Source organism: Capsicum annuum, chromosome 2 (genome assembly GCF_002878395.1).
Source record: "Capsicum annuum cultivar UCD-10X-F1 chromosome 2, UCD10Xv1.1, whole genome shotgun sequence".
Classification (NCBI taxonomy): Eukaryota; Viridiplantae; Streptophyta; class Magnoliopsida; order Solanales; family Solanaceae; genus Capsicum; species Capsicum annuum.
Window position 1 is genome coordinate 56715310 of NC_061112.1, and position 21404 is coordinate 56736713.

Consider the following 21404-nt stretch of genomic DNA (forward strand, 5'->3'; position numbering starts at 1 on the left):
ATAATATTTTAAAATATATAATGGCATCATGCAGCAGAGGCGAAAATTTTGATGAGATTTTAGGATGAAAATTATTTCAACTTTAATATGCTTATGCAGATGAGTTGAAAAGGTCCTTTTTCAATTGTACAAACTACAAGTTACCAGTTACCATCTAAGTAGTGAAGCTAAATTACAAAGTGGCCACATATGGAGAAACGGTCCTCTGTATGGTTGTCTTTCTATTAGTATAAGATCAACTGAAATGGCCTAACTGTATACCAGATGCTTATTCACACTTTAAATCGAAATAGAATGTACATTAATTAGTACTGTAGGAGATCAATCATATTTAGAATCTAAATCCTGAAATTTAATGCTCATTTTATCACTCTGTTTAGATACTACCTGTGTCTAGACATTATGGACTTGACCAAGTCCAATATCCGAACATAGTCATAAAATAGAGACGACTCCTTGCCTTCAAGACCGTCCCTGCTCACCCTGTTACTACCTGCAAGGTTGTTGCACGGGCTTCCACCTATCAATAAATCAAATCCGCCGAACGAATCTATCAACTGCTCCAAACGATCTCCATTCAACTGCTGCACATCATCAAAATCTATGAGATTCCCTCTCTGATTAGTTTGCTCCCACCAGCTTCTCACAATGTTCCTGTTGACTTCAGATATTTCCACAGAGACCACATTATTCAGTCGAATCCCGAGACGGTGAAGAGCAACTTCAGCACCGCCAATCCCAGAGAAGAGTGACAAGACGTTCATCCCATTTGGAAACATGTCTTTCAACACCGATAAATGGTATGCCACTGTGTCAACCTAATAATAACATCAAACCAAGAATCACGTCAAAAATTATTCTTAAGGAAAAGAAATTGAATAAGCCAAGGGAGAAGTTACTTTAATTACATTTTTGCAAAACCCAAGTTGTGTGCGGGGAAAGGGGAGAAGAAAACAAGATTTGGATATACAGCAACAACAACATACTCAGTGTGCCCACAAGTGGGATCTAGGGAGGTTAAGATGTATGCAGACCTTATGGGACCTTTGTGGGATAGAGAAGTTGTTTCGAATAGATCCTCGGCTCAATATATCAAGGATATGGATAGAAAATCAACAAGAATATATCTTTCCACCAAAAGAAGATGTAAAAGAGAAAGTGATCCAGCACAGCCCAAGCAATAAAACTATTTCATAAAGACGATATGACAATGAGATATTGTGGTGTTGACCTAGAAAAAGGAAAGAAAAAGAGATGAGGCCTTACTGAGGCAGCACCAGAATACCGTATGGGTGGCCATGAGAGCAACAGGTTACTATTGCAAAAGAAGCTAATACGATCCATATGAATCAATAAAACAACCTCATTATACAGAGCTAAGCCTCTTTCAAGATCAGCAAAGACAAGCTAACTGGATCAGACAACCTATTCATAATATTACACTTTATTTCACAGTGGAACTTCGCCAAGTTTTTCTTTGCTCGCGGAGGGTAACGACTTCTACTACTATCAGCCTTTTTTAGCACAGAGCGGAGGACCGGTAAAATGTTAGATATTTATAGCAAATATAGGGTCACAGCTTCTATCATCCCTTCTCACTTTACCTACTTCAACATCCCTCTTCACTTCTATGACCAGTTCACCACTACCACTACCAGGACCTGTTGCAATTCTCAACGGCTGAAGGAGTTAGTTAGAAGTTGAAAGAAAGTTTACAGTTTAGTCCTCTTGGTTTTTTATGTATTAAGTGGCTCAGTTGTAATTAGTACTATGTGTCAGATATGGTGCTTGATGAAGGCCTATTAATAGTACTAGCCGTTGCAGAAAAGGACATAAATGAAAAATCCTTTAGCTTAATTTATCTCTTTTTCTTAGCCTACAAGTAATTTTCTTCTAGTTTTTCCTTTAGTCTTCATTGTTCCATTGCATTTTTACCTGTTGCAAATTCATTTTTTGCAACATTTGGTATCAGAGACACTATCCTGAGCTCTGTGGGAATCATGTCCGACGAGATGAAGGAGATTAAAGAGATATTCGATCGAATGACGATGGAGATGGCCAATTTTTCCATAAGGCTGAATCAGATTGAGGAACAGCACGAGAAGGCCATTAACAGCTTGCACGAGTCCATAAACGCGATTCAAAAAGGAGATTGAGGTAAAGGGAATGCTATCAGTGAGGGAGCCGAGATCTACACTCCCTCTGGCAACCCCTGGGCTACCTCTGTCTCTACCGGGAATCCACCAGGGTTTCAATCTCCAGGTTTCAATCTCCAGCTGGCTATCAGGGTGCTGAAAATTCCCAACAATTCCAAACTCCAGTAGGTGAGCACTACCAGCAACAAGGTTGCAGCAGAGGTCAACAAATTTTCACTAGCGCAGGCCAAATACGAATTTCATCATGCTGCAAACCCACCTTCATCTAGCCACCATAATGGATCCATGACCCGTCTAACTAAGGTAGTGTTCCCTCACTTTGATGGTACTAACCTTCGAACCTGGATGTATAAGGCCGACCAATTCTTTGCATATGATGATACCCCTTAGTGCAGAAGGTTCGAGTAGTTGCTCTGCATTTTGATGGCATAGCCATAGAATGGCACCTACGTTATCTTAAGAGTAGGTTGCACCTGCCATTGCCATTTCCAACCTGGGAGAAGTATATATATGTGTTAATGGGCAGATTCGAGGGTGAATATGAGGATCCCATGGCAGAGTTTAAGTTGGTAAAGCAACATGAATTATGAAGGAATATATTAAAGAATTCGATAGGATTATGACTAGATTAACCATTTTGCTTGAACATACCATCAGTGGGTTCATCACCGGTTTGAAACCAAACATTAGATTTGCTTTGCTGTGAAAAGTCATAGACCATTCACACTACCTCAAGCATATCAACTGACCAGGAACATTGAATCCCAGTTGCAAGCTCAGGTGAGAGTATCAAGGAATCACATGACTAGTGGTGAGGGTTCATTTCAAAAAGGGGGTTATAGTGTTGCTCCTGCCAGAATTATGGGGTCAAAGAAGGATAGTTTCAATAGAGTAGTTTCAATAGAAGAGAAGTAGGAGGTTGACTCAGGCTGAAATAAGTGAGAAGAGACAGAAGGCTTATGTTTTTTCTGTGATGAAAAGTTCATACCTGGTCACAAATGTGTGGCATCCAACAGGCTCCATCTATTGGAGATAGATGATGATTATGAGGTGGTGGTGGTGGATGATTGCAAGGATCCAGAACCTGAACCAGGGGAAGAAGTAGAAGCAGAAAAGGAGGTTTGTTAAATATCCTTGCAAGCTCTGCAAGGAGTAACTGGTAGTAACTGGTTACTAAACCATGAGAGTGACAGGTTATTGTGATCATGGTCCACTCAACATCCTCATTGATCCAGGTAGCGCACACAATTTCATGGAAGAAGAGCTACTCAAGAAATGGGGCATTGTAAGTCAAACTGTTAGCCCACAGCTGATCAATGTGGCTGATGGAGGGACTATGCAAACAGTGGAGGCATGTAAGGGGTTCAGCTAGCCAATGGGGGGTACCTCTTTTAGGGACACTTCTTTCTCATTGTTGGAGTCCCACATCGGTGGGTCAAAAGAGTCCTTGGTCTCCTTATATGGTCTTGGGCAATCCTCCCCTCATGAGCTAGCTTTTGAGGTTGAGTTAGGCCCAAGGTCTATTTCTTTATCATGGTATCAGAGTCAGGCCCACCCAGGTCATTGTTTCCGATGTTAGGCCCCCCGTCTTATATTGTCCACACTCCAGATGTCCAGCCGTGGGCGTGCGGGGGGTGTTGGAGTCCCACATCGGTGGGTTAAAAGGGTCCTTGGTCTCCTTATATGGTCTTGGGCAATCCTCCCCTCATGAGCTAGCTTTTGAGGTTGAGTTAGGCTCAAGGTCGATTTATTTATCACTCATTCCCTTAGGTTCATGTGACATCGTTTTGGAGGTGCAACCTTAGGTTCATGTGACATCGTTTTGGGGGTGCAATGGCTCAAACCCCTAGGTAACTTGTTTATGAACTTTCAGACTCTTACTATGAAGTTCCAATATCAAGGCTGGGAATGCACCTTGACAGGTATAGAGAGAGTCTGTTGAGTCCAAGAAATTGGAAAAATTTATTGATAATGGAGCTCAGTTATTCATGATAAAGGTCTCACCCAAGATAGAGGAAGTGGTGAATGCCATTGAGACACCAGTGGAGATAAACAAGTTGATTAAGAAGTATGACCAACTTTTTGCTGATCCAAAAGGACTACTACCAAGGGATCTTTTGATCACAGAGGCCATACAGGTATTCTCCCAAGCAGAAGGACATAATTGAAAAGCTAGTGCAAGAATTATTAGACCAAGGAATTGTTCAAACAAGCTATAGCCCATTTGCATCCATCCAGTGAGATTCAGGCCCTACAGGTATTCTCCCAAGCAGAAGGATATAATTGAGAAGCTAGTGCAAGAATTATTGGACCAAGGAATTGTTCAAACAAGCTATAGCCCATTGCATCCATCCAGTGAATCTCAGGCCCTATAGGTATTCTCCCAAGCAGAAGGATATAATTGAGAAGCTAGTGCAAGAATTATTAGACCAAGGAATTGTTCAAACAAGCTATAGCCCATATGCATCTCCTGTGGTCTTAGTGGGGAAGAAAGATGGGTCAAGAAGATTATGTGTTGATTATAGAGCACTAAACAAAGCTACTGTGAAGGATAAATTTCCAATCCCTATCATTGAAGAGTAATTAGAAGAGCTTGGAGAGTCTAGCATATATTCTAAAATTGACCTAAGGTCAGGTTATTATCAAATAAAGATGGCAGCAAGTGATGATGTACCCAAGACTGCATTCAAAACCTATTCTGGTCACTATGAGTATCTAGTGATGCCTTTTGGACTCACAAATGCCCCCTCTAATTTTCAAAGTTTGATGAACCATATCTTTAAGGATCTCCTTAGCGAGTTTATCTTGGTATTTTTCGATGACATATTAGTGTTCAGCAGCAGCCTGGAAGATTGAGACACTTAAGAATTACCTTTGAGTTGTTACTGCAACATAACATGGCAGCCAGAAAGAGCAAGTGTATTTTTGAAGCTAGCAAGGTAGAGTACTTAGGCTATTTTATCTCAGCTGATGGAGTGGAGACTGGCCCTAAGAAGATAGTGGCCCTAAGAAGATAGTGGTGGTGTAGCAATGGCCAACTCCCAAGAGCATCAAAAAATTGAGGGTTTTTTTAGGCCTAGCTAGCTGGTTATTATAGAAGGTTCATCAGACACTATAGAATTGGCCCTCAACTGATTTGCAAACCTTTAACTGATTTGCTCAAAAAAGATGGGTTCCAATGGACATGCAAAGCTACCGAGGCTTTTGAAGACCTTAAATTGGCCCTCACTTCTACTCCAGTATTAGCAATGCCTGTTAGTTCTCAGCAGTTTATTGTGGAGAAAGATGCATGTGACTTGGGGATGGGTGTTGTATTAATGCAAAAGGGCCACCCAATAGCTTTCATCACAGTATATGACAAGGAGATCTTAGCTCTAGTCATGGCTATTACCAAATGGTAGGTCCTTTATGGTGAGGACTGATCAAAGGGCTCTCAAATACCTTTTGGATCAGAAGTTGCACACTGGCCTTCAAATGAAATACGTGGCAAAGCTCATGCAAGATGATTTTGAGATTGAGTACAAGAAAGGAAGAGAGAACAAGGAAGCTGATGCCTTGTCAAGACTGTCTATGACTGAGGTATTCTTGTTGGCTCTAACACCTATTGATGCGACTTTATTCCATAGGATCCAAGAGAGCTGGAGTAAAGATAAAGATTTGGTTGCTTAGATTGAGAAGATACAAAATCACACTGGAGAATACAAAGGTTACTCCTACTTTCATCAACAATTAAGAAAGCATAGTAAACTGATGGTAGGAAGTGATGCTCAACTGAGACAAGATTTGATTAAAGTATGGCACGATTCAACTATGGGGGACCACTCTGGAATGGATAACACTAATAGAAAGTTAGTAGGGTTGTTTTACTGGAAGGGTCTCAAAGAAGACGTGGTGGTTTATATCAGGAAATGTGCAATCTGTCAGAGGAGTAAAAGTGATAATGCAGCTTATCCAAGCTTATTACAACCCTTGCAAATTTCCTATACAGCCTGGTCCCGCATAAGTATGGATTTTGTTGAAGGTTTGCCTAAGCCACAAGGAAAGACTATCATTCTGGTGGTAGTAGATAGAATGACAAAATATGCTCATTTTCTGGCATTAACTTACCCCTACACAGCTTCAACAGTGGCCCAGTTGTTCATGGATCAGGTGTTTAAGCTACACGGCATGCCTGAAAATGTGGTAAGTGACAGAGATCCTATTTTCTCAACAGGTTCTGGCAAGGATTGTTCACTATACAAGGTGTTGAATTGAGTACTTTATCAGCATACCACCCTCAATCTGATGGACAAACAGAGGTGGTTAATAGGACTCTAGAGACTTACCTGAGGTGTTTCTGTGTTGATAGCCTAAAGAATTGAAATATGTACTTACCTCTGCAGAATGGTGGTATTCAGCTATCCAGACTAGTCCCTATGAGGCTCTATATGGGCAACAACCCCCTCTACACTTACCTTATATGCCTGGTGAAGCAGAAGATGAAGAAATGGATAGGAGGTTGATCACTAGGGAGTTTAAAATCCAGTTGCTTGAGGTATCATCTTGCAAGAGCACAACAGAGAATGACTGATATTGACAGGCAGTATTAAGAAGGTGATTGGCTGTATCTAAAAATTCAACCTTATAGACAGGTTTCTGTCTAACAAGGCTTTCAACAACTCTCAGCAAAGTATTATGGGTCATATCAGGTGCTACAAAAGTTGGGAAAAGTTGCTTACAAATTGTCTCTGCCTGAACAGGTGGCAATATATTCTACATTCCGTGTTTCCCATCTTAGACCTTGCTATATGATCCTTGACTCTATCAACCACCCTCCTATAGTAGATATTGCTAGCCCTTACTGTAGTAAGCCTGCTAAGATACTGGAAAGAAGGATGATAGAAGGGCAACAAGGCAGTATCTCAGCTCTTAATTCAATGGAACGATATGTCACCTGAATAGGCAACCTGGGAAGATTTTGCCAGAATGAAAACAAGGTTTCCAACATTTTTCCCTTGAGGACAAGGAAAATTTTATGGAGGGAAAAATGTAGCAATTCTCAATGGATGAAGAAAGAGTTGGTTAGAAATAGAAAGAAAGTTTACAATTTACTCCTCTTGGTTTGTTATGCATTTCTTTTTAGTCCCTAAGTGGCACAGTTGTAATTAGTACTACGGGTCAGAGATGGTGCTTGGCCAAGGCCTATTAATAGTACTAGCTGTTGCAGAAAAGGACATGAATGAAAAATCCTTTAGCTTAATTTATTTCTCTTTTTCTTAGCCTACAAGAAATTTTCTTCTAGTTTTTCCTTTAATCTTCACTGTTCCATTGCATTTTTACCTGTTGCAAATTCATTTTTGCAACAGGACCCAAGTAGGCATGTACACAAATCATACAATCATTCAGCAACTCAAGATTAGTTTATGCTACAATTCCCTGTAGCTGACTCATCTGCGCGCACTCAAAACATTGCATGCCTCCCAAGTATATCAGAACCCCAGAAGAGGACGAATTTGGGAAAAAGTATACACTCAAAAAAAACACCTAACCAAGTCATGGTTTTGGTTTTCTCTTTCTCTAGACTTTTGAAAATAAGAGTTCATGTATATGTTAATGCTCAAGAAGGAAAAAGCGAAGTCTTTCTTCAAAGGAGGAAAGCAAAGACTTCATAATGATGTTTATTAGTAATGAATATTCACTCTTGCAACCCACATTTGAAATGTGGAGGTAGACGTTTGAGACTAAACGATTTCGGTTAAGTAGAACCAAAACGGAGTACTTGGAGTGTAAGTTCAGTGTTGTGTCGCAGGAGGCTGGAGTGGTTGTGAAGCTAGGTTCTCAGGTCATTCAGAAGAGGGAGAGTTTCAAGTATCTGGGATCTATGATTCGGGGCAATGGTGAGATTGACGAGGACGTCACACATCGTATTGGGGCAGGATGGTTGAAATGGAGGCTTGCTTCGGGAGTTCTATGTGATAAGAAAATGCCTCCGAAGCTTAAAGGTAAGTTCTATAGAGTGGTAGTCCGGTCGGCTATGGTGTATGAAGCAGAGTGTTGGCCAGTTAAGAACTCCCACATCCAAAAGTTGAAGGTGGCGGAGATGAGAATGTTGTGATGGATGTGTGGGCATACCAAGAAAGATAGGGTAAGAAATGAGATTATTCGAGAGAATGCGGGAGTTGCCTCGGTGGAGGACAAGATTCGAGATGTAAGGTTACGTTGGTTCGGGCACGTGATGAGGAGGGGCTTAGATGCTCCTATGCGGAGGTGTGAGACACTGGCTATGGATGGTTTTAGGCGGGGTAGAGGTAGACCAAAGAAATATTGGAGGGAGGTGATTAGGCATAATATGGAGCAGTTACAGCTAACGAAGGACATGACCCTTGATAGGAAGGTGTGGAGGAAGCGGATTAGGGTAGAGGGTTAGGGATGGGAGGGCGTCGGTAATAGTAGGGGTGCGCTCCTCGGCGGCTGGAGTTTTTTGTTCGTGGCTAGCGGTGTTAGTTTATTTTGCTTACCGTACTAGTTTATATATGTACTTATCTTTTGTGTTTGGTATTCTGTTAGTTTGTCTTGTGTACCATACTAGTTATATACACTTATATTTGGGTTGGTATATGGGTATCGGTCCTAAGCCGGGGGTCTATCGGAAATAGCCTCTCTACTTCTCCTGAGGTAGTGGTATGGTCTGCGTACACTCTACCCTCCCCAAACCCCAGTAGGTGGGAATACACTGGGTATGTTGTTGTTGTTGTTGTTGCAGCCCACTTCACCCCAGAAAACAATAACTTAACAGATAAATTACAAAAACATCAAAACGAAAGAGGGACAACTGATTTGCTCATCAGTTCAGCTAATCTAGTTTTACAATACGCCAACTACCACAATTACAAACACATCATCTGTGGGACACAGCTAGTGCAAAACCGATCCTGTTTTTTGTTGGTGCGTAAAAGTAAAAGTTAAAACTGCACTGGTAACCATCAATTTTTCTACCATAGAGGTCACAATTGCACAATGAGGGGTAACAGGTGTAACACAAGGCCTCTTTCCAACTGTTGTTCTCTATGACAGAGTGTTTTGGTCGATTTAAGGTTGGATTAAACTTCACACTAAGTGTTGCACCTGGGGTAAAAACTGAAATTTCCAGACTATCTCACATATGCTTCAACCAATCAGCCATCCTTTGGGGACAAAGCTTCTCTTCATTATAAAGAAGTGGTCAACCATTGTATATGTTTAAAAAATTTAGTTGCATACAATAATTGAAAATCAAAGAAGTCATAGGAAACGTGTCACCTTGATATATCAACCTTTTTTATTACATCATTCCTCCAAGAAACAAAACGGACAACAGGGATTCCAACATAAAAAACAAAGCTAAACTGAGTCAAAATTGGAGTTGTAACCTAGTGGTTGCAACTTCAACTAAAACCCAACTAGTTCATGGTTAAGTCTCACCCATGGGATTCCCTTTCACCCTATTCCAGGCTTCCCCCTCTTCCACCACCCAACCACCTCAAAAAAATAAAAATTCAATGTAAGATTTTTGTTGCTTTTGCTGACGAATTGCCCATTACCCCCCTACACATATGGTTACTTGATACCCAAGGAAAATCCCATTATAGTACTTGTATGCTTCAAAGTCATGAAAGTCCCATAACTCTTATTCTAAGAGCTAGTGATATCCCCTTAACTGCAGATTCAACAGCACCAGTTATGCTCCTTCATTTCATTTTATATTTTATATAGGTTCTCTCTCTCCCTCTTCCTTCCAACAATTCATCCACCTCCCTTTACTCCATAAGAGAAAATTTAGAAAACTAAGATGACACTGATATTGTAGCCTCGAATGTTCTGTTCAAATACCACCAATATCATTCCCCTTCGAAAAAATAGTGTAGCTTTTTAATCAGCTTAAAGTAATATATTATGTTAGTTAAGTCAGCTGATGCATAATCACAGCAGCAAAAAGTGTGGGTAAGAGAAAACAAAAGAAAGACAGGCTTTCAACAGACTTGGATATACACGTGAAAATCAGAAGAAAAAAAGGTTAGGCTAACCTGGAATGAGTTACCAAGCGATTTGTATCTATCCGTCCTACTTATGCCACCTCCCCTGGTATGGTTCTTTGGAAAACCCAATAGCATTTCCACTTCATCTGGCTCCAAAGGAGCGACTTTGTTTCTCCCAACCCACACCAAATTCCACTTCCGACATTGATCAAGAACATACTGTTGCACCCTCATAGGTGGCTCACCATCAAAGGCCTCCACAGCTTTCCTGATCCTATCAGTTAACCTTGCACTCCCAATAGCTGTTTGCAAACAATTTAACTTTGTCCGTGGATCCCAAGATGGCCACCATTTCTTTGTTAAGGGAAGTGCTTCATTAATAGTGCGCGGGGGAAGTGGAAGCAAAGGAAATCTATTTTTAATAGGTAGATTATGAATATAACCCCGTTTCCTTGCAGCAGCACAAAAGTACTTTGAGTCTACAAACTCTGGCTCAATATCATACAGGAATCTGGAAATGGTATCCCACACACCCTTTGGAGCTAGGGCAACATTTTCATAATAGAAAAACGGGGGGCCAAAAGCTTGATCCGGAAGAGTTCTTTGGACCATTGCAGGAACTGATTCTGTAGGCACTCCAAATCCAATCATAGGTTTGGGCAAACGAATTGTCTCTTCGTCAAAAATTGCCCTTTGCTTTTTGCTTTCGCACAATTGATTGAATATCTTCCTCTTCTTGTAACCAACACTACCATTTGATATATGATTCAGTTTTGGCTGTTGCAATAGAAGTGAGGCATCAATTCTATGAAAAATGATATTGCTATCTACATGCGTACAAAGTTGAACAGAATGATAATTCACATGAGACCATTTCAAAATAAGGCGGGAGAAAAGAAGACCTTTACATCTTCTGGCAGATAGGGATCTTCTGCTCTTGCCTTTTGAGCAGCATCGATGCAATCTGTCAATACATCAAGTGATGCTTCTGGACCTAGAAAGTTGTACAGAGGACACTAATTACCTGGAAATGAGATCAAAATAGGTGCTGCAATTCTAAAAAGATATTCAGGAATGTTGCAGCGTCAATAAGCAGATTTCTTCCAAATGCAACAACATTGACACAAAGATGAATCAACTTGGTTGCATCTACCATATAACTTGCATGAATAAGATCTCTTCAGCCAGTGATAAAACCTTAGAATACTTAAGACATATCAAAATCAAGCTAAATGTCTAATTTAGATAACATTATTCACGTATAGAACAAAACATAATTTAATATACGTACCACATCTCTCCATTGCTATAGAAACCTCTTCCACTGAGTATCCCATATTTGCCAAGCATAATAATGTCTGCTCTTGTTCAGACAAAGAACTGCTCTCCTCTTTCAAGTAGAACTGCTTAGCAGCATTCTATCACACATTGGAAAAGGGAAATGTTAGAAAAGCTTTACATGTTTGTGCCAAGACAACTCGTAACAGAATTCAGGACAAAAGTAATAACTTCTCTGTTCCCCAAAACCCGAATATGTGTAATATATAAAATATATCGTATTTCAACTGGACACACCTCATGACTGTCAAAGATGGTTATTAAAACCACAGATACCTTCAATTTATTTGTATTTCTCCATATACATAACAACGTGTTACAGAGATCAAAAAAGCGCCCGAGAAAAATCACTAAATGTATCTTTTGAAGAAAGAGAAACCAGATTGACTCTACGCCACAGTAACACACTGAAAAGAAAAATGGTCAATGGTGTATCATTGAGGATAACGTACTGTACAGTAGTCTGAGTCAGAGGACCAACTATCTTCCTCATAAACATCATCCAGAAAGTTCTCGTTGTATTCAGAAGAGCTATCATCAGAATTAATGCAGGGCTCCAGGTGAGGGCTTGCACTGGGCTGTTCTTCAGGAGAGTCTTCAATGGCCTGCAACATCCAAGACAAACAAAAAGTTTGATTAATAACTAAAATTTATGCAAACAAATATCAGAATTTCTATGCATTTTCAGAGTCCACACATGAATTAGAGCTCATTCACCCTCTCTTTTGAGGTGGCAACACGTGGACAGGAGGGAAAGAAGTCTGGTGCGGGCATCAAGATTAGATAGTTCTTGTTACAAGCAGATTGGGATTATAGATTCATGAACATCAAACAAAATGTTCTCCCAAGAAATATCCCAAATCACTTCCAGTTGAGTTGCAACGTGGAAATTGGAGGGGAAACAAGCCGTAATTCAAGTCTGAGACAATATGGCTGAGTTCAGAAGGCTTCCTCTAGTTTCCAAAAGGATGGTGGGACTCTTTTCTAGTAAGTGGATTCCCTGACTATGTAGTATCCTGCAAGCTGAAGCTACTGAAGCAAAAATTAGAAGAGTGGAATGTAGAGGTTCTTTTGGCAGTTTGGAGAAAAGGAAGGATGATGTGTTGAGAAAACTGATGCCTGAATAGAGTAGAGGAATTGACTGGAGATCAGTTAGTTGAGAAGGCAGGAATTTTGTTGGAAATACAAGAGGTGGCAAAGCCAGAAGAGATCTTCTTCAGGAGGCAAGGATCCAGACTATTATGGCTGAAGGTTAGAAATAAGAACATCAGATTTTTCCATAAAATAGCTAATGCTAATAAGAGATGCAACACGTTTGACAAGCCAAAATTCAACAATGAAATAATTGAAGAACAGGAAGGCATCAAAAAGGAGATTGTGAACTTTTATAAAAATATGTACAGACGCTGAAAATGGAAGCCATTCAGAGCTGAGTATCCCAGAATCACTTTTGAGGAAACAGAATGGGTGCAAGGACCTTCCACAGACGAAAAAGTCGAAGGGGTATAAAAAGTCGTGAAGGAGAATAGCCTCGTTGCCAGATGGTTTCAATATGGCTTTCTATAAACACTGTTGGTCAGTGATAACGAACACGAAATTTCTCCATAAAGTTGCTAATGCTAATAGGAGATACAAAACACGTTTGACAAGCTAAAAATCAATGATGAAATAATTAAAGCATGGGAAGGTGTCAAAAAAGGGATTCTGATTTTTTATAAAAGTCTGTACAAGGAAACTGAAAATTGGAGGCCATCCTTCAGAGCTGAGTGTCCAAGAATCACTATTGAGGAAAATGAATGGAAGCAAGAACATTTCTCAAAGGAAGATGAAGAAGACGTTATAAAAAGTTGTGGAGGAGAAAAGGCTCCCAGCCCAGATGGTTTCAGTATGGCTTTCTAAAAACATTGCTGGTGAAGAATAAGAAGTTTAGAGCTATAAAAATTTTCCCAACACAGGAAGGGTAGTAGAGAATTTCAATGCTTCCGCCATTTCTCTTATACCAAAAAATGCAGGCACACAGCCGCTGAAAGACTTCAGGCCAATTACCTTACTGGGTGTAGCTTCTACAAAATAATTTCCCAAGTTGTTGGCAGAAGGGCTGAAAACAATAATGAAGAAGCTGGTGGCCGACAAAGAAATCGCCTTCATTAAAGGGAGAAACTGCAGATGTAGTACTTATTTCAAATGAGTGTTTTGATTAAAGGAAGAGGCAACGAGAAGTTGATATTTTGTGTAAGCTTGATATACAGAAGGCATATGGCCCCGTAAATTGGGCATATTTGAAAAACCTATTGAGGAAGATGGTTTTGGGGAACGGTGGATCAGATTTTGTATATCTGTAAGAATATGAGTGGGAATAGGAATATCATATAGAATCCTACTTGGAAAGGGATTGTAATGTAGTGTCCTATTAGGAAAAGGATTGGAATGTAGTGTGTATAAATAGAGTCTCAATGTAATAATGTAGTTACAACAATTCAATAATATTTTCTCTTATATTTTTACATGGTATTAGAGCCAGGCCCATTCCAAATCTTGGTTCACCGATGTTGGGCCCCATATTATATTGTCCACGCTCCAGTTAACGAGGCCTGGGCGTGCGGGGGAGTGTTAAGTATCTCATATTGGAAAAGGGATGGGTAATTGGTCTCCTTATATGGACTTGGGCAATCCTCCCCTCATGAGCTAGCTTTTGAGGTTGAGTTAGGCCCAAGATCCATTCTTCTTTACATGTTAAGTATCCCACACCGGAAAAGGAATGGGTAATTGATCTCCTTATAAGGACTTGGACAATCCTCCCCTCATGAGCTAGCTTTTGAGGTTGAGTTAGGCCCAAGGTCCATTCTTCTTTACATGGTATCAGAACCTCTACAATCTACGATCTTGGTAGAGAATCAAAGAGTTGCCACTGCCGGCGGGCGCCTATAGCCCATATATGTTGTCGTCCGGCCAATGATCATGCTAGCAAAAGTTAGGCCACCGCACTTCTTTCCCCTACTTTCTCATATCTAATTTCTCTCATATCTAATTTCTGTAGCACCATGCATCTTTCTGGTAACTACTTTCTCATATCGGATTTGTGTAGCACCGTGCATCTCTCCGGACTACTCAGATTTAATTTGCGTAGTACCGTGCATCTTTTTGGACTACTTTCTCATATTTGCATTGCATAGCACCGTGCGTCTTTCCGGTGACTCCTTAGATCTGATTTGCGTAATTCTATGCATTTTTACGGTGACTCCTCAGATCTGATTTGCATAAGGTCGTGCCATCATTCCGACCCTACTCATATAAGTTCTCTTTTTCAATAGGGTCATGTCATCATTCCGACCCTACCCATATCATTTCTATTTTCAATAGGGTCTTGTCATCATTCCGACTCTATCCATATAATTTCTATTTTTCAGTAGGATCGTGTCGTCATTCCGACTTATCCATATAATTCTGTTTCTCGGTAGGATCGTGTCATCATTCCGACTCTACTCATATAATTTTTCGCAAATGATGACCACTTTTCACCCATCAAATCTAATAATCCGACATGTCAGTATGTTCCGGCCAGTTCTTCAGTGACTATCTTATTCAAGATCTACTCATCTCTTGATTTCGAGATGACCCATATATTTTATACCAATTTTCGGCAATTTTCCAGCGACACATGACTTTCTGGCGATGTTTACTACTTTTTGAATCAACTTTTCAGTTTGTTCCACTTCAGTTGAGGTCTCCCAGACGTCCAAAGTAGTCCTTATCAGTTTTCTTGCAAATATCTTCACCAAGTCCCTCATCGATCCTCGTATTAATTACATCCATAACAAGCTTGGTACACGTCTTCCATGCACCGGCTTGAGGGGGAGTGTCAGAATATGAGTAAGAATAAGAATATCATATAAAATCCTGCTTGAAACGGGATTGTAATGTGGTGTCCTATTAGGAAAAGAATTAGAATGTAGTGTCTATAAATAGAGCCTCAATGTAATAATGTAGTTACAACAATTCAATAATACTTTCTCTTATATTCTCACTATATCCACGGTTACTATCTTAATCATCATAAATTGGAGCTCCTTTAAAAAATTTCCCAACTCAAAGGGTATCAAGGCAAGCGTATCAGCTGTCTCCTTTTCTCTTCATTTTCATTATGGAAGGATTAAGCAGAATGATATGCAAAGCAATGTCTTTAAAATGTATCAGAGATTTTAAGGTGGGGACAGAATGCAAGGAAGGGTGGAAACATCCCACATTTTATATGCTGATGATACTTTACTCTCTGTGGGTCTGAAAAAAAAGTCAAATGGGATATTTAAGGATGATACTTTTGAACTTTGACACTGCTTCTGGATTAAAAATAAGTTTGTTAAAGAGCTATTGCCTACTTGTACCCAGTAAACAAGGTACAAGATGCATAAAGTTTGGCTTATAACTTGGGATGTCAGGTAGGTAAGCCCACCACTTACCTGGGAATCCTTTGGGGGCTAAATTCAAGAGAAGCTCAATTCAGGAGAATGTTATTGAAAAGCTTGGAAGGAAACTAGCAGTCTGGAAAAGACAAATATCTAGCGGGATAGAAACTCTAATAAAGCACAATAGTTTGCTTGATTCATTTACCTACCTATTTGATGACTGTCTCTTGCAATGCCAGCAAAGGTGAGACAAACTCTGGACAGAATTAGGAGGAATTTCTTGTGGGATGGAAACAAAGAAAGATTTCCACCTTGTAAAATAGGAAACCGTGCTACTGAACAAAGAGGAGGGTGAATTGGATATTAGGAGTTTGAAGATGCAAAATGAAAGACTATTGATGAAGTGGTTGTGGAGGTATGAAGGGAGGAAACCGTGTTAGGAAAAGGTGATTTTCCACAAACAAGGGGTCAAATGGAATGGTGCACTAGTTTGATCAACACTCGACATGGTCTGGGACTTCGGATATACATTAAGAGTCTATGGCCATACTTTGAACACGTGGAAATCAAAAGGGGGAGACAGCAGAAGAACAAAGTTTTGGCACGATTCATGGATAGGCACACCCCTCTTAGAGTTAAATATGCCAAAAATTTTGTGCAGATGCAGGGATTACAGTATTTGACTGTAGAAAAAATAGGTGTTGGTGCCTTAACTTCAGAAGGAACTCTTTTGACTGGGAAGTGCTAAGGATTGTCACTTTTGCAAGAACTAGAAGAAGTATCAGTTATACCTGAAGAAACAGATTCTCTAATCTGGGTAAAGCAGAAAAGTATGAAGTTCTCGTAAAGGCGTGCCACATGAGGCTGAATAAGAGAAACAAAAGCAATTTTAACTAGCCAAGGAAAAAGATATAGAAGACAGAAGCACCATACTAGCTGCTTTCTTTATGTGGGAGGTAGCACATGATGCTTGTTTGACTCAATCCAATCTTTAAAAGAAGAGAATGACGATGTGCACCAGATGTATCCTATTTAAAGAGAAGGACGCGAATGGCAAGTCACTTGTTTTTGCATTGGTCATGGGCTAGACGGATTTGGAGTTTGTTCATCTCCATGTTTGGGAGGTCTTCGGTGATGTTGCAGTTAGTTCAAGAATTATTGGCATGTCGGCGTACGAAGGGCAGAAGCAACCAATGAATGAGCTTTGGAACACCATCCCTCCATGCATATGTCGGGTAGTATGGCAGAAAAGAAATTTTAGATGTTTTGAGGGCAAATAAATACTTGTATAAATAGTGCAACATAGATGTTTATGCCCGCTGGCTTCAAGGAATAATTTCAGGTTGTAGAACAAAGGGTTTATCGGAAACAGTCAGCGTACATCATATCCTCCTCAAACCCCACTTGTGAGACTACGTTGTGTATGTTGGTGTGGTTGTATAGGCTTGCCAAGGCTATAGGGAGCTGAGGGCTCGTGACCTTGATCAAGTGAAGTGCATCAAGGGGGAGGATGGCAAAGTTCTGGTACAGGACGTCCTTATTAGGAGGAGGTGGCGGTTTTATTTCCATAAACTCTTGAGGCATTGTGCTGGGGAATTGGAGCACCAGAGAGTTGTCGCAACTACGGTTATTGTAGGCATATAAAGGTTGAGGAGCTCAAGGATGGTATTTGTAGGATGCGTAGAGGTACGACAACGGGGCCAGACAAGATTCCAGTATATTTGGAAGAGCACTAGAGAAGCAGGTATAGAGTGGTTGATCGAGTTGTTCAACATCATTTTCAAGACGACGAAGATGCTTGCAGTTTTGGGGTATGATAATTCCTTTGTACAAGAACAAGGCTGACATTCAGAGTTGTCAGTTTTGGGGTATGATAATTCCTTTGTACAAGAACAAGGCTGACATTCAGAGTTGCAACAACTCTAGGGGTATCACATTGTTGAGTCACACTATGAAGGTTTGGGAAAGGAAGGTAGAGTTGCAGTTGAGGAGGATCGTGACTATTTCTGAGAATCAATTCGGATTCATGCCAGGTCGAACTACCGAGGTCATTCATCTCGTGAGGAGATTAGCGGAGAAGTATAGGAAAAGGAAGAGGGAATTTCACATGATGTTTATTTTAGCTAGAGAAGGCGTACGACAATGTCCCCAGGAGGTTCTTCAGAGGTGCTTGGATGCTCGAGGTGTTCCTGCAATAGGTCGATTAAGGACATGTACGAAGGAGCAAAGACTCGTGAGCGAACGGTGGGAGAAGATTCGGAGCACTTTCCTATTTTGACAGGGTTGCACCAGGGATCAACTCTTAGTCCATTTTTATTTGCCTTCGTGATGGATGTACTGACGAGCATATTCAAAGGGAGGTTCTTTGGTATATGTTATGTTGATAATGTAGTTTTAACCGATGAGACTCGAGGAGTTAATGATAAGTTGGAGGTAAGGAGACAAACCTTAGGGGTCGTTTGGTGTGAGGTATAAGGGATAAATAGTCCCGGGATAAAAGGAAGAATTATTTTATCTCATGTTTGGTTTGAAGTATTTGTTAGTATTGGGATTACTTATTCCTCCATTTACTCCATAGTGATGGGATAAATTATCCCATATGCATGGTGGGATAACTAATCCCGAGTTATCCTGGGATAACTAATCCCGGAATTAATTATCTCGGGATAACTCTTTCCCAACCAAACCAACCCTTAAAGTCTAAAGGGTTTAGGTTGAGCAGGACTAAAATGAAATATTTGGAGTGCAATTTTAGTACGTTGACTCATGAGACTGACGTGGTAATGAAGCTGGATTCCCAGGTCATTCGAAAGAGAGATAGTTTCAAGTATTTTGGATCTATGATCCAAGGGAATGGAGAGATTGACGAGGATGTTACCCACCGTATTGGTGCAGAATGGATGAAATGGAGGCTTGCGTCTGCAGCTAGTGTGATAAAAAAGGTGCCTCTTAAACTTAAAAGGCAAGTTCTACAAAGTGGCAGTCCGACTAACCATGTTGTATGAAGTGAAGTATTGGTCAGTCAAGAGCTCCCACATCCAAAAGTTGAAGGTGGCGGAGATGAGGATCTTGTGTTAGATGTGTAGACTTACTAGGAGAGATAGGGTTAGAAATGAGACTATTCGAGAAAGGTGGGAGTAGCATCGGTAGAAGATAAAATACGGAAAGGTTAAGATAGTTCAGACATGTGCTGAGGAGGTGCTCGGATGCCGCAGTTTGGAGGTGTGAGAGGTTGACTATGGATGGTTTCAAGCGGAGTAGAGATTGGCCGAAAAAATATTGAAGGAAAGTAATTAGATATGACATGGAACATCTACAGCTTACTGAGAACATAACCCTAGATAGGAAGATGTGGAGAATGCGAATTAGGGTAAAGGGATAGTAGGTAGGAGTGCGTCTTTGCTAGTAGGATGGGATGCTTTATTTGTAGCCGTGCCAGTAACCGTAGTGCTACACGTGTGACTTGTAGTTAATTGTTCGTGGTGTGTTGGTGATGTTTGTGATTTCGGATTGATAATTTATAGTACTACTTGGTGGGTTCTTGTTTCTGTTATGATCTATTGGTGTGTTATTCTTATTTATTTTTTGTTTTATGATGTCTTGTATACTATTTTGTCCTAAACGAAAGGTCTACCGAAAACGGCCTCTTTACTTCATTTTGAGGTAGTGGTATGGACTGCGTACACTTAGCTTCCCGGACCCCAATTTGTGGGACTATACTGGGTATGTTGCTGTTATTGTTGTGTGGTAACACATATACTAGCTTAGCGCATGGTCATTTTATTTAATAAAACTCTAAAACTTTTTCCAAAAATTAATAGACATAATTATAGTATTTTATTTATTGTCCCTTTTTTGGAGATAAAGGGGGTTTGCTAGTATTTGAGGGTCATAACTTCGTGAAAAAATGAACGATAGAAGAAAATCATCAGTACTTCTTACCACAATGCAACCTAGCTACCGGAACTGTGAAGACCAAGTAAAGAACAATTGGCATCGTTTATCATACAATCAACACCTAGAGGTCAACGTTCACATGGCACAATCTCTTCATGGGTCCTAATAGCCGTCACCAAAAATCTTGACTCATCTAGACTTTGTTCTGAACAGTTAAAAAGTTTCTCTTTCTGGACTATCCTCAGCAAGTGGTGACATATATAGGCATGAAGAAAAGGAAGGAAGAGAGTTGGAAATGAATTGCACCATGCTCTCAAGCATGTTTAGGTTTATATAGTGTTTGTGAGTAATCCAAGAAAGGAAGTAAGTCCCGATAATTCTTATTCCTATTTACACAATTTTAGGAATTCTATATCCTTCCTATATACACAAGGAATGAATTCTTGACATATTAATAATTTCCAAGTGCTTTTGAATGAGATTACGAAGGAGAAGTAGATTTTTTCCGAGAAAGAAAATAGTCTTTTTTAGTTGAAACGAAAAAGAACTTTTGGACAAAAGAGAATTCTTTTTCAGCAGAAAAAAGCTAGAAGACGGGGAGAATTTTCAGATTAGGAACTCGAACTCAAACTCAAACTCTTGGCTATAATAACAGAAATTTCAAAGTAGAGACTTGATAAAGAAATGGACCTTGGGCCTAACTCAACCTCAAAAGCTAGCTCATGAGGGGAGGATTGCCCAAAACCATATAAGGAGACCAAGGACCCTTTAATCCACCGATGTGGGACTCCAACACCCCCGCACGCCCAGGGCTGGACATCTGGAGAGTGGACAATATAAGACGAGGGGCCCAACATCGAAAACAATGAACTGGGTGGGCCTGACTCTGATACCATGATAAAGAAATGGACCTTGGGCCTAACTCAACCTCAAAAGCTAGCTCATGAGGGAGTATTGCCCAAGACCATATAAGGAGACTAAGGACCCTTTAACCCACCGATGTGCAACAATTCAATAATATTCTTCTATTATATTTCTTACATGGTATCAAACCTTCCACGATCTTGATAAAGAATCAAAGAATTACTGCTGCCGGCGGGCGGCTATAATCCATATATGCTGCCCATCTGGCCAATGATTATGTTAGCAAAAGTTGGGTCACTGACTCACTGTGTATCTTTCTAGTGACTATTTTCTCATATCTTTGCGTAGCACCATGCATCTGTCCGGTGACTACCTTTTCATATCTACTTTTTAAAGCACCATACTTCTTTTCGGTGACTATTTTCTCATATCTGATTTGCGTAGCACCGTGCATCTTTCCGGACTACTGTCTCATATCTGAGTTGCATAGCACCATGCATCTTTCTAGTGACTCCTCAGATTTAATTTACATAGTTCCGTACGTCTTTTCGATCACCTTAGATCTTTTCCAGTAGGATCGTGCCATCATTCTGACCCTGCCCATATAATTTCTCTTTTCTAGTAGGATCGTGCCGTCATTCCGACCCTACTCATATAATTTCTATTTCTCAATAGGGTCATGCCGTCATTCCGACCCTACACATATTTCTCTTTTTTAGTAGGGTCGTGTCATCATTCCGACCCTACCCATA

At 40.3% G+C, this 21404-nt stretch overlaps 1 protein-coding gene across 10 annotated transcripts in view; it reads right to left on the bottom strand.

Moving 5' to 3' along the window:
- Window positions 1–245: 245 nt before the first annotated feature.
- Window positions 246–21404, bottom strand: part of LOC107858532 (DNA (cytosine-5)-methyltransferase DRM2) — a 44892-nt gene continuing 23733 nt past the window's right edge. For 8 of the 10 annotated variants that reach the window (XM_047406289.1, XM_047406293.1, XM_047406290.1 and 5 more), the window contains 5 exons: window positions 11941–12093; window positions 11442–11568; window positions 11053–11144; window positions 10199–10927; window positions 246–818 (listed from right to left, as the gene is read on the bottom strand). In XM_047406289.1, the coding sequence (XP_047262245.1) occupies window positions 384–818; window positions 10199–10927; window positions 11053–11144; window positions 11442–11568; window positions 11941–12093 (1536 nt within the window). In that variant the 3' untranslated portion in view covers window positions 246–383. The remainder of the gene's footprint in view (window positions 819–10198; window positions 10928–11052; window positions 11145–11441; window positions 11569–11940; window positions 12094–21404) is intronic. The other 2 variants (XM_047406292.1, XM_047406287.1) reach the window with 1 other exon arrangement.